Here is a 13,604-nt window from a genome sequence, read left to right as displayed (position 1 = left end):
CATTGCTTTTTATCAGTTTTTGTGGTGAGACGGTACACCATAGCCATTAGGAATTGAGCTTTGTTGTGACCAGCTGTATCAGTTTGGGCAATCCATGTCTCTGTTTCCCTGTCTACAAAGGAAGAAGAGAACAGTTCCAAGGTTTTAGTATTGCTGTCAGAATTAAATGAGTAGATACTGGTAAAACATTTAAAATATTTTCTCAACTCTGAAGTATATACTAACTTTAGTTGTTTTTATAAAATGTGGACATTGAAAATTTGAAGTTACACTCGTGTGTGCCACATAGTTTAAGAAACTTAGTTGCTACTTAGATTGATATGAGCTGCTTTTTGAGTAAAAAAAAGTTTTTTTTCATTTATTACAAAAGGGCTTTATTATAATTCATTCCCACCTTTAATGGATACTTTTACAAACACCCTTACAATCTTTATAAAGTTAGGACATATTGTTAATGAAAATGAGGGGAGATTTGGCCTTATACTTAGAAATAAGTTCATTTGCAAGTTAAGCAAATGTAATCCTTAGAACAGACAAGGTCAAAGAGTAAAGATGCCTCATTAAACCATCCTCAGGATATGAGTTTGACTTTTCCTGTATCAGCACCCAATGGTGTCTTTTCTTTATGTGCCCATCATTTTTCTTACTACATTTAATTGTGGATTTATGGTTTACCAAACCAAAAGCAAATAACTTGTGAATGTCTTTTAAAAAGACCTACTGATATGCGGAGTTGTCGTGTTTTTGCATATTTTAGTGTTCTTCGTTATATGTACAAAACTTACATGTTTATAAGCAGAACAAAAGTCTTAAAATGGACTCAGAGGTCTGAAAAGAATGTTTTAAATAACCCTAGTTATATCACATTTAAGCACATGTTTTGGTAACATATTTTCAGCATTTCTAGACATGTTTTATATTTTTCTTTCACAACTGAACATATATTTCAGCTTAGCTAATAATTTGTATTGTGTCTCAGTTGTGTTAGATTTGAGACACACATGGTTTAACTGTTAGTTCCATTTGTCCATTTTCTTCTCATATTCAAGAGAAAGAGGGAAAATGTCACTAAACAGAGCCACATGATTTATATACAAATGGTACTGGCAACATAGAAACGTTAGCAGTTGATGTCACCCCATGTTTGCTTAGAGTGTCCACTCCTTGGCTGATGTTCTGAAGTCCGTAACTAGCCGTGTAGACTCCATTTAGAGCTACAAACATGTAGGGTTTTAGAGTCAATGTATAAAGGTCCAGAAACACTTGAATTTGGAGAGAACTGCAAGTGTGGATAACTATTCATCCATTCCAGACAGAGCCTAGGGGACTGGGGTATCCACCCATCTGCAGTAGCTCCAGTTCACCCACTGATGGATGGAGCACCTTATTTCATGGTGTGCAACCCATATCAATTCATTTGTACTGTTTTTACTATAACTCCTGAAGAGACGATTACCAGAGAGAAGATGGCATTTTCCTGAAATGTGAAAGATCTTCATAATATTAATAAGGATGAAGGCAGATTAATGTGATTTCTTTATGTCCTAATCCAGAGGTGACATTGGTTTATATTTGTCTAATAGACATGGGAAACTGTGACTAAAAGCTAATGGTGGTGAATAAAATACAGCAATTAAGGTCATAGTTCAGTCCTTAGTGTCCTGTGAAGTTTTAGCTCAGATCTGAGTGGAGCCCATGGATTCCACGAGGGACTTCCTGAAGATTTGTGCAGATCCTGAAGTAATAAGCCACTTTTTAGGGAAGTATGTAGTGGGATAGCTGTATAGGTTTCATGAGATTCGCTATGATATAGCTAAAAGCTGGGACTACACTCTGCCATTTTTAGGCATAATGGCTTAAAATGTAATAGTATTCAAATAATGAAGGAATGAAGAGGGAATATAAAGTCCCTTGGGAAGAGTTACCAATCGTAAGTGCAATATTTACTTTTGGAAAAACAAATTGTTCAGAGTATTTGAGTTCTTGTTTCCATTCTGCACTTTTTCAGAATTCTGTGTTTAGGACCTCTGAAATGTAACACAAATTTGGTATCTTTTTCCCTTTATTTCTAAAGATAGATACTAGAGATTTTAATCTGTGTAGGGAGTGAGAGATTTGTGCACACAAGGGCATCAGACGAGGAATAAGCAAGCATTCTCTAAATATATAAGCTAGTGCAGAGCACCTAAGATTCAGAGTATTAGAAAATAACTTTTGCCATAAAATCAAATAAAACTCGATCAGAAAAAAATTGTGAAAATTATATTGGATTAGAATAATGCTTAATAATGATTATAATTTTATAATACTTATAATTTATAATTTCAGTGATAAATACAATGCCGAAGGGTTTTAACCTTCCTAAGATGAAACTGTAGTTGGAAATGTTTGCACAATGAGTGCTTGAAAATGAATGATTTGTACTACAATCAAATCTTCCATAGTCACTCTATCTGAGAAGATGCGAACATTTCATAGACTTATAACACTGTTACAAAGGACATTGGCGATTACCTAAATTCTGTTTATATTATACACTGTGTCTGGTTAATTTGAGATATTACCCTTAATATACCTGGTAGCAAATATTTTATAAATTAAGTTCTATTTACTGAAAATTCGTTTTGAGTAAGAAGGTATCAGCATAGTTAAAAGATCTAGAATAGGTACTTATACACAGGGACAAAGTAGAGAATTTGGTTAAAGAATATTATGTGGGGATTATATAAAATTACTTTAATTATGTGAAGGAGACATCATATGAACTGTGAACCAATATTTTCTTTAAAAGTTATGAATTGGGTTTTTAAATAATTAAATAAAATTTCCCTGCTTTGAAATGATCACATTTTCATCTGTAGGAAATGTATTAGGAAAATTAAAACAGAATTGGATAGGTTCTTTCTGTGCTTCTATTTGCATTTCTTTGCAGCTTTATACTGAGTTTACATTTTTAGTGGCGTGTCCAGGTTGCTCAGTCTGAAAATGCCATGATGTTCAGGCGCTGGGCTGTAGCAAGATGGCAGGAGTCATAACTCTGACCGTTGAAGTTTAAGTAAAATTTAGAAGTGATTAGTCTCTTCTCAACAAATTGAGATATCAAGTAGACCCCACTTGTCTCTCCCAAGAGAATAACTTAGGAAGCAGTAGAGGACCCAGAGGAAAAGATATGGGGAACATAAGCTAACAAGCACAAACAGATATTATACCTAGAAATCCTGCTGTTTGCTGTCATAAATTGAAGCCCATCTCCTGTCCTTCCCATCCACAAATACCAGACAGAGACTCTGGTAATTCTCCACAAATTCATTCCATGTCAGTATCTCATGTGATCCCCTTTTTAGAGACTGTTTGTAGTATTTGATATATTTTGGGATTAAAAGAAAACTCTATTTAAAGAGGACCTTTGTTAAACTGTATTTGAGTGTGGAGTTGATTCAGTTGTGTTTGAATACAGAGTTGAAGTTACAGCCTGACTTCTGAATTTCCCTCAGACATACTAAAAAACGGCTATGAAAATTGAGGCCATAGGAAAACAGGACAGGAAAATACGAAGGAGGAGATCAAGGCCCTGTGAAGTTGTACTTATCAAAAAAATAGGAAATAATAAAAAGCCGGTAGTTTTACAGTCATTCAGTAAATGCTCATCTTACTGAAAATTATAAAAATGTACTCAGTGCTTCTGTACCATTAATATAATACGTAAAATGGTTACTGTCAAGCTTAGTTTTCAGCCCAGAAAATTAACTGTAGGGCTTTGTACATCACTTTGAGTAGACTGAGAAGTTCACGGTTTTTTTTTTTAAATATGCATTCTGCCTATATGGGCATTTATTTAGAAAATAATTACTTTAGACTTTACACCAAAGACGTTAGCAATGATGTGCTTTCATTTAAACATGGGCATAACAGATACACATTACAGACAAGGTAGAAGCGTGAAATTTGCCTTATAGAATGAAACCTGTGCAAGATTATTTCCCTTGCTGTCTCTAGAGTATTCCAATTCAAAACATACCTTCCTTCCTACAGAAAAAGATATTCAGATTCCTTAGTTGAAATTAATTAGCATTCAGAAACCAGATAGCATGTTTTTGGGTATTCATGAGATCTCTGTTTGAAAAAAATGTTTTTAACTTGTAGAAATGTGTTGCAACACACAGATGGGAAGAAAAAGAAAAAAAATCTCTTTAGCAAGCACTGTGTGTAAAAGGAATATTACATTTTGCACGCTCCTGATTGCTCTGTGTAAACAGTTTTTGACATCTGTCTTTATAGTTTTCGAGGAGAGGAAGACTTTGTTAAAAGAATCATTTTTATACAGCAGTCACCATTTCAGTCTTACTTTACCTGTATTATGAAAGCAGATGGTCTGCATGTCTTTTGAATATTTATAACTATCAAAAACAATCTCTTGCTATTCACCCTTAGGCTTATGAGATGTCAGGACTGTTCTGGTTGAAAAAAATCATCTTGGGTGTTTACAGAAAGAGGATTACATTAAGCTGAAATGACTATACATTTTCCAGTTTAATATTTGTCCATCAGCTGTTTAATCGTATTTAGATAATTGTGTAAATAAGATGTTGTAGCCCTTGCCCTCTCTGCTGAGGAAACCCGAAAGCTTTAAACATGGGTAAACCACCATTTTGTAGATGCTATTTCTACCTCCTCCTACCTCAGTTAACCCATCTGCAAGTCCTTCGTAAGTTTGGATCTTGATATCACAATCCTGCTTAAAGGGAAAAAAAAAAATGTGCACAAAAAGCCAGTATGGAGATCACATGAAATGCCATGGAGCTGCTGGCTTCCGGTACAGGCTGTTTAGTTTATTAGAGTACATTGTAATATGCAAATATGGTACAGCACTCCTATTACCCTTTAAAGATGGCATGGTTTTCTCTTTATTCTCTACGAACATGCAGTGTTTGGAGGGTATTTTGGATAACTTTTGGTATAGTGGGGGTTAACTGTTTTTTGACTGGAAGCTGAGCAATCAGAGATAACAGATTTTGCTGTGGTTGGTTGATTTGGCAGAAAAGCATGAACAGTTTTGGTTTAAATGATTGAATAACCTGATTAGCATTGTTTTGGGGTGGGTTTTTTTGGTTGTTGTTAAAGGCACAACAAAGCAATTTTAAGAGAAATCAGATCACTGCCTTTCCCTAGTAATGAGTCTTTTTTTGAGAAGGCCTTACTTCTCCAAAGTCGATCCAGTAGCTAAGGTGACCATTTTAAAAAAACATAACTCTGTGACCTTTCATTTTGTATTAGACATATCTATGTACAGCGTCTGTGATATCATAGCAGAGGTTTGAGAGAATGTAACATTTAGAAAAATTATGTAACCTCAACGAAATTCCTTGTGTGGTTTTTTGTTTGCTTGTTTGTTTGTTTTTCAAATTGAGAGACCTGCAGATTTTAGAGCAAAGAAAGGTTCTGAATGTTCTAACTATATGTAAGTCAGGCTTTAGAAAAATTCCACCCTTACCTTTTCACAATTAGAAAGGTTATAAATAATGTATTTGGCTGACAAGGAAGCTCAGCCTGTGGCAGATGGTATCATTCTAGAGGACTGGGGTTTCTGTGAAGATGGCATTCTTTCAGATCGGAACTTCAGCAGACTCGCAGAAAGAACTGAAGCTCCTCATAGGGAGTAGACATGTGCTTTATGGATCTTAGAAAAGCTTACAACTTGGCTCCTAGGAGGAGAATATTGTGTCACACTGAGGTTATGAGACCCACAGCCAATTTCTGCCGACTTCCACATTGTATTTTCCAACACTGGAAGCCATGGCCTGTTTATTCATTGGTGGACTGTGTAGCATTTGAACATGGGATTTCTACTGCTTGAGTTTTGTCAATTGGATTATTTTATTCCCAGAACACTGGTGTTTTTATACATACTGGTTAGTGAGCAAGAAACTTGCCATACAAGTTGTGCCTTTTTCAAAGTGATTTGGAGAGCTCGTATAAATAGACACCAAGAGAGAACTGGAATGACATAACCACTGAGCACTGCAACTTCCGAGACATCTGTTTGGATGTATTTTGAAAAACCTGGGAAGGGATCTCTTGCAAATTAGTGAACAAAGGCCTTTGAAACTATGATTTCTTTTGTGACAGCTAAAAGTGATGGATTTTGCAGGTTTGTGTAATGATTAAAATGCCATTATCTTCAATGTTTAAAGAACCAAAAAGGGATGAGATGTGCTGGTGGCCTGCAGTAATGAGTTATTTTACTGAGCCTTTATTAATTATCTGATTGTGCCCAACCCTGTGATGAGTCCAGACTGTACCAAAATAAGACCTAAGACTTGGGTTGTGGTAGGAAATAAACAGTCTGATAAAGGATATGGTAGCACTACGCATCGGATGTTTGGCAAGGATCCCACAAGAGCAGAACCTTGCCCTATATCCTGAAGAGAACAGCTGCTAGCCCGAGGTGGGAGAAGGGCACAGGGCTCCACTTCAGGTATGGTGTGTTTCCTTGATGTCAGGTACCAGACTCAGGCCAGCTTCAGAAAATACCACCAAATCAGAATGTTGGCCTGGATGGAAATCCTTCCCCTTGTTATCCTTTGAATGGACTTGTTACCTAATAATATAATTAGTACATTCTTCACCCTCCTTAAGAAAATTGGACTAAATCATTTTGAACATTTTATCTGATACCCTTCTATTATTTATAGTTGACTGATCCATGTAATCATATAATAAAAGACCAATGAGAAGGAGTAGGCGTAAGGGTTGTCATAGTAATTAACATATGTTCATACTTGATATCTATTTTCTATGCTGTGTCCTAATTGTATCTCTTCTATTTTATTTTTTGTCTCTTCCAGCCTTTATTTTCCTAGTGACTTGACCCATGGTTGGCACATAGTAGGAGTTCAGTAAATACATGTGGAATGGGGGAGGTGTGCCTGAATGAATTTTTAAAATAACCTCTAAGGTGCATACTACTAGTATTCCTGTTTAATATGGAAAATTGTGGTAGAACTGTCAGTTCATTGACCCAAGGTTACATTTCTAGTGTTGGATACACCTTGCATTTGAATACAGGCTTATTTCTATTCCATTTCATCAGGTGCACATTCAGTATATATTTAATAAATGTCAGGCACTGGGGTAGAAAATAACACGGAACTTCAGTCCTATGTGAATTTATAGCTTCATATAATCTTTTAAAACCAGTGTCTCCTTTTAATTGATGTGAGAATCCCAAGTCTTAAAAAAATATAAACCAAAAAGGAATGAACCCTAAGTCTGTTTTATTAAGACAAAGAACTTGGTCTACTCTGTGTACATCCCTCCCAGCTAGAAGAATATCACCTTATCTTCACTTTCTGTTACTTTTATCATCAGAGCAGTAGGTGTTCCTGATTTTTCAAATTTAAAATTAGAGTATGGATTATGGTATTTCAAATGCCATGTGTACCGTGTGATTTTGTAATGTCTCTTCTCCTACCATTGAAACTTACTAGTCTACTTGCATAGGGACTTTACCAGAAGAAAAAGAAAATTCCATAAAGTGGGTATATGAGCAATTTAATTGTACATATTCCTGCGTATTGCTCCAATAAAAGAAGTGACCACAAACTGTCTAAGTTACGGAATTGTTCCCAGTGTCACAACAGCGCAGAATGGTAGTGATTCTAAGTTCTCTTTAATGTGTGTTACATAACCTGTGGACTAGCCTTTTAGTCATGTTTTCTGTCGGCTAATACTTATATTAATCAGAGTTTGCCAAGCACATACCACTTGACAGAGTAGACAGCATCCAGAAAAACCACGTAACAGATACAGCCTACCAATTTAGGGTTAAGCCTGGGCAACGGGAAGCTTTGACACTTCGACAGTGATGCGCATATGGATATTATTTTCCACATATGGATAATAATGAACTGTAAGCACTATTACATATGGGCGTTAGTTTTATAAAAATATTACAGAACATTTTTTCACACACACTGTAGATTCTTCATTTTTTCCTCCTATATATCTCCACAGTTGGTACAATGAATCACATCAAGATGGTCTGTTTACATTGTCTGTCTTCCTAAAAAATGATAAACTTCTCGTAGGCAGAGGCTTTGTGTTGTCCATCTTAGCCATGCACATAATAGGTCTGCATCAAAGAGCACATTTCATAAATACAGAACTACTGGCAAACTGAAGTAGACTGGATGTTTGTCAAAAACCTCAGCAAAATTTAGATACTCAATACATTTCTAAAAAGCCAGACATAAACTGTGTCTCACACATCCATGTAGTATTATATTAATATATAAGAATCTGTCATGATGTCTAGGTAAAGTGTAATAATTTTTCAAAAATTGGACCAAAGTGGAAGAACATCACCTGTCATCCATTTGCAGAATCACTGTTATCCATCAGTGATCTCAGTAGTTTTATTAGTGTCTGACTTTATTGATCCATCATTACAATAGAGTAAGTGAGATTGAAGCTGACTGATTGTTAACTGGATCAGGTAATCTTCTGGCTCTGGTTTTGGCAACCTTGCTAAGTGTCTTTTTGCACTGTGGACTGTGGGAGGCTCTTAGTGCAATTGCAAATTATTGGATTAATGGCAAAGCATCACCAGCACATTAAGGATATCTTTTTAGAGAAATAAAATGTGAAAATGACTATAAAGTTGAAAGTGTCACAAAAAGATACCATCACAGTGCCTCTTAGTAGAGATAGCTATATTTTACATAAATAATGCAACTCAGGCTTATCCATCACTGCAAATTCTTTAGATATCTCCCAAGTTTACACATTACAGAAATGTGTGCATGCTACAAAATTGACACTGATAATGGATGTCAGGAGAGTTAATAATAACCAAAGCACTTTTCATTAGAAGTAGCTCTCCATGAAGATAATGATATAAGAATACCTTTGTCCCCAAACTGGCTTTTCTGATTGTTCATTGCGTCTTGAACATGTTGCCTTCTCTAAAGGATTTCCCCATAGAACAACTGAAGTCTGAAATGTATCTTCTATTTCTCCTCTTGGAGCAAGGGGTAGATTGGTGATACAGAGTTTCATTCCTAAAACTCAATAGGAAATTAATTTAGCTGTTACTAGAAAATATGGTTTAAAAGAATCAAGAATTAAGTCGCTGAAGTTACCATAACCAAACTTTTCTGGGACGAGAACACTTTTCATTATTGAAAGTGAGATTTTTATTATTATTCCTCTTGGTACTACATTAAAATCATTCTTTTTGTTTTGTATATTAAATGATGGACTATTTCCAGGGCTTTTATTTGAAGCCAGATAAAGGGGCAAAATAACTCATTTTCTTTTTTTGTGGTATTCTTGAGAAGTTTAGTAAGTATGAAATGTGAATATTAAACATTTTTTCATAGTTAATTAAAATTCAGAACTCAAGTTTTACTATAGGTAAACCCAGTAGCAAGATTGCAGGATGCCTTTTTCTTCTGATAATCTCTGTGAATAGTTTTGTTTCTCATCAAATGTGATCCATTAAACTTTGAATAGTGTTAGTGGCCCTACAGTTGAAGCCCAAGTAATAGAAGGAAAGTATAAGTGGCGTCTCTCAAATTTTAATATGCACGTGAATTAGATCCCCTGGGATCTTTGTAAAATTCAGGTGTTGGTTGTTAGGTCTCAGGTAAGGTCCCAAATCGTGCATTTCTAGCAAGCTCCTTGGTGATGTCCATATTGTTGGTCCCTGGAACATAATACTTAGAGTAGCAAGGATGTACAGCCTAGTCACTAATCTTCAAAGGGTTTTTAAATTGCAGTCATAATGTTGTCTTCGTGCATTTGGATTTCTTGGGATCTGTGAGTATTTGTCAGGCTAGGGATAGATGATATTGGTGGAGATTGGGTGAATAATGCTAAGGCAGAAGTCTGTGGGTTTGCTTGCTTTATACTGGTCTCAGTGGGCTACTGCTTGGTACTTACATAAGCATTTGTTGGTATACTCCATGAAGTTGAAGTGTGAAGCTAAAGTATGAAACAAAAATATGTTGGTCATCAGCTGATTAAAAATGTGCCCAACTGAAATAATTTCTGTGTTTTATCTTGTGATGCTGTGTGTTACAAATGCTCTCCCCCTCTTCCTGCAGAGCATGATTTCTTCCATTGTGAACAGCACTTACTATGCAAATGTCTCAGCAGCAAAATGTCAAGAATTTGGAAGGTGGTACAAACATTTCAAGAAGACAAAAGATATGATGGGTAAGCAAAAAATCATTGCAGTGGTAGCTACATACCATTACTTGTCATTTGGGGGTTTATCAAAGTCACATCTTAAGCCAGGTCTTTTGATTGCCCAATTAGAGATCAATTTAGAATGTTTCTTGGAGGGTGGGGAGTGGGATATGAGTATAATGAGATAATTAAATTCAATAAATGTTTGTGTTTAAATCAGCCAAACTGACTTGGTTGTCAGACATGCAGGAAATCGAGGCGTGAGCAGGGGAGCTGTCATTTTTTTTTAACATCTCAGTGAAGACCTAACCAGGCCTTGAATAACTAATATTAGCTGCAGTTTCTCTCAGAGGTAGAACATGCTTTGAGGGTTTTGGTTTTTGCTTGAAAGAAACAGGATCTGTTTTTATACCCAATTTTTAAGTGAAACTAAACTATCACTCTTATTACACTACATTTATAATTTCTACAATTGAGATCCAGTGGTTCCAGCCCCAGCACTCCTCTAGGTTAGGCACTTTGGTGAACGTACTGGTTTACCATTGCATAATTTCTAAACTTCTCAACATTGCATTGTATCTTAACATGCAATGTTAAGACAATATTTGTTGTGAAGAAATATGGTAAAAATATCTGAATTGTAAAAGAACAGATAAAGGCTGAGTGCTGTACCTAAGCATTTAGATTATGGTATTTTCTCCAAATTGAGTTTGTTAGTGCACACAAAAGCAAACACTGTGGTTAAGGTTAATGTCCTAATTTCTGTTAGTGATTTCGTCCACATAGTTGTACCAGATGTATATTTTAAAATAATATAGAAGTGGGATGTTTAATACGCATAACATTATGCTTTGTTTTAAATCTGTTTCTTATTTCTATTATATTCATTTAGTAGTAACAACTATAACTTTTCCTAAAGATTTTAAGAGACAAGGGAACTTGCATTTTGAGCATGTTTTAGCTTTTAATATTTGAAGAAAAGCCATCCATCTACCAAAACAGATTCTTTGCCTTTTATAGCTTAGAGCTGTAATGAAGACTATGCATCATTTTTGGAATAATTGCTTGAATTACTATTCTCTGTGAATGGCCCACTTGGGCTGATATCACTGGTAGAAATTAAAGGTTTTTTTCCCCTAATTCTTAGTTATATTTTGCATCTATCAGTGACTATAGCAGTATGGTAAGTTCCTCTAAATATAAAACCTGCATATTTAATGACAAGAGGAGTGATGATTAAAATCAAAATAGAGTCTATACATGGAAAGTAAACTTGGAAAAATTTACCTATTTATTCACAGAGCTCCATGCTCAGCCTTTTCAGTCAAGAACATCAAACCAGTACCCCTCTGTGTAACAGCAAGTGTTTGACACACTTAGACCTGACTCTCTCATGTGAGAGACCTAGCCAAGGAAGAAGCATTCTTCCCTAACAGTATCACTGTTACGCTGAAATGACTCCCTGCCCCTTCCTTGCAAGATTGCCTTCAGTGTGTAGCCCAGGCTGGCCTGGAACTCACTTGATTCTCCTGCCTCAGTCTCCCAAGTGCTGGGATTATAGATGTGCACCACTATACCCAGCTACTAGCAGTGGCTTCTTGGAAAAAAAACAGTCGAGTTTTAACAGTACAGGGTGTACTATCTTACAGGATAAATCACTTGCTGTCTTTCCAAGAAGTGCTATTTGCAGTTATGTCTATTGTCCATAATGGTTAAATTTACACAAGCTGTGTAAGATGCTCAGCTTGATGTTCAGTTCTAACACTTGGTTAGTATTAGGCCCATTTTTATTATATCTTTATTATACAGACTATGTCTTTGTATTTGCTACTATATAAAAATAGAATGTAGGCAACGTTTTAGGTTGTCTTTTTTTTCTTTCACACTTTTCTTAAATTACTGAAGTTAATATATATCAGGAGAAAATGTAAATTTCTTTTCCTTAGTTGCTTGTTATCATATACTTCTTAGTTCATGATAAGCTTTTAAGCAAGTGCAATTTTTCTAGAAGCCATTTTAAAGTAAATCATTGCTTATAGAAACTTACTGGAAGTTATAAGTGAAAATGAGTCACAGTTTGATCCTGTAGCTACTCACAGAAAGAATTTGGATATAGTAGATTTTATCCCTTAAGTCTAAGCTACATTTTACAAACTAAGATCAGAAGTGTTGCCCTACTTTGAAAGATTGTGGAATTGTTCAGCAGAAGAAAACCAAACTGCAGTCCGGTGAGTTCCATCTTGAAATTTTCTTGTTTCTTTTGGTTCTTCAGTGTCCCCTGTCCCTGCTGTCTCTTTTTTTTTTTTTAGGAAATGATCCGGAATCTCTGTCGGTGCCTACCGGTGTTGACTGAACATGATTTCCCTTTCTGTCCCCTGCAGTTGAAATGGATAGTCTCTCTGAACTATCCCAACAAGGGGCAAACCATGTCAACTTTGGCCAGCAGCCAGTCCCCGGGAACACAGCCGAGCAGCCTCCGTCCCCAGCGCAGCTCTCCCACGGCAGCCAGCCCTCTGTGCGGACCCCTCTTCCGAACCTGCATCCTGGGCTTGTGTCAACGCCTATCAGTCCTCAGTTGGTCAACCAGCAGCTGGTGATGGCGCAGCTGCTGAACCAGCAGTATGCAGTGAACAGACTCTTAGCCCAGCAGTCCTTAAACCAACAATACTTGAACCATCCTCCCCCTGTCAGTAGATCTATGAATAAGCCTTTGGAGCAACAGGTTTCAACCAACACAGAGGTGTCTTCCGAAATCTACCAGTGGGTTCGTGATGAACTAAAACGAGCAGGAATCTCCCAGGCAGTATTTGCACGCGTGGCTTTTAACAGAACTCAGGTCAGTCTTGTTCTGTTTGTAAACTGTTTGGCTCTCTCTTCCCTTCCTCTCCCTCCTGCCTTCATTCTGTGTATGCTCATGTTTACTCTTCAGCTCTGTACTAACATTCCACCTTTCTCTTCACATGATCATATGGGTCATTCTGGTGGCACCTACGTTTTTTAACTCCTCTTCCTACAGTGGAGCTCCTCTCTGAAAGGATACCTATGTACAAATTAATCCAAGTCAGAGGACTTGCAAGAATAAATTAAATGTAAAAGCATTTCATGCTGGCATTACCCATGTTGCTATATGATAGAATCATAAACTGTTAGTAATAGTAGGTTGAGAAAAGCATCATGAGTTGTTCAAGGCCTTGGGTAGAATTCTAGGCTTTGAGCTTAGTGTAGTTTCCATTTCTACTGATACCAAACTTAAGTATGTAAATGTGCTTTCTTACAGTTTTTCCTATAACAATATTTTTGACCCTTTGGAACTCAGTACCAACTTACTGGTATTTAATTGTAAGCAGTCATTTAAAAAAATTTAATAGGACTTATTAACATAAAATGTTGCTTAGCTTTGTCTTCTTCCTTGT

At 36.2% G+C, this 13,604-nt stretch overlaps 1 protein-coding gene across 5 annotated transcripts in view; it reads left to right on the top strand.

Moving 5' to 3' along the window:
- Nucleotides 1–13,604, top strand: part of Satb1 (SATB homeobox 1) — a 96,349-nt gene that overhangs the window by 38,033 nt on the left and 44,712 nt on the right. For all 5 annotated transcript variants that reach the window (XM_013515672.1, XM_013515671.1, XM_005387458.2 and 2 more), the window contains exons 6-7: nt 10,107–10,218; nt 12,573–13,027. In XM_013515672.1, the coding sequence (XP_013371126.1) occupies nt 10,107–10,218; nt 12,573–13,027 (567 nt within the window). The remainder of the gene's footprint in view (nt 1–10,106; nt 10,219–12,572; nt 13,028–13,604) is intronic.

Source organism: Chinchilla lanigera, unplaced genomic scaffold (genome assembly GCF_000276665.1).
Source record: "Chinchilla lanigera isolate Chin_1 unplaced genomic scaffold, ChiLan1.0 scaffold00029, whole genome shotgun sequence".
NCBI lineage: Eukaryota > Metazoa > Chordata > Mammalia > Rodentia > Chinchillidae > Chinchilla > Chinchilla lanigera.
This window is presented reverse-complemented; position numbering and strand designations above follow the sequence as displayed.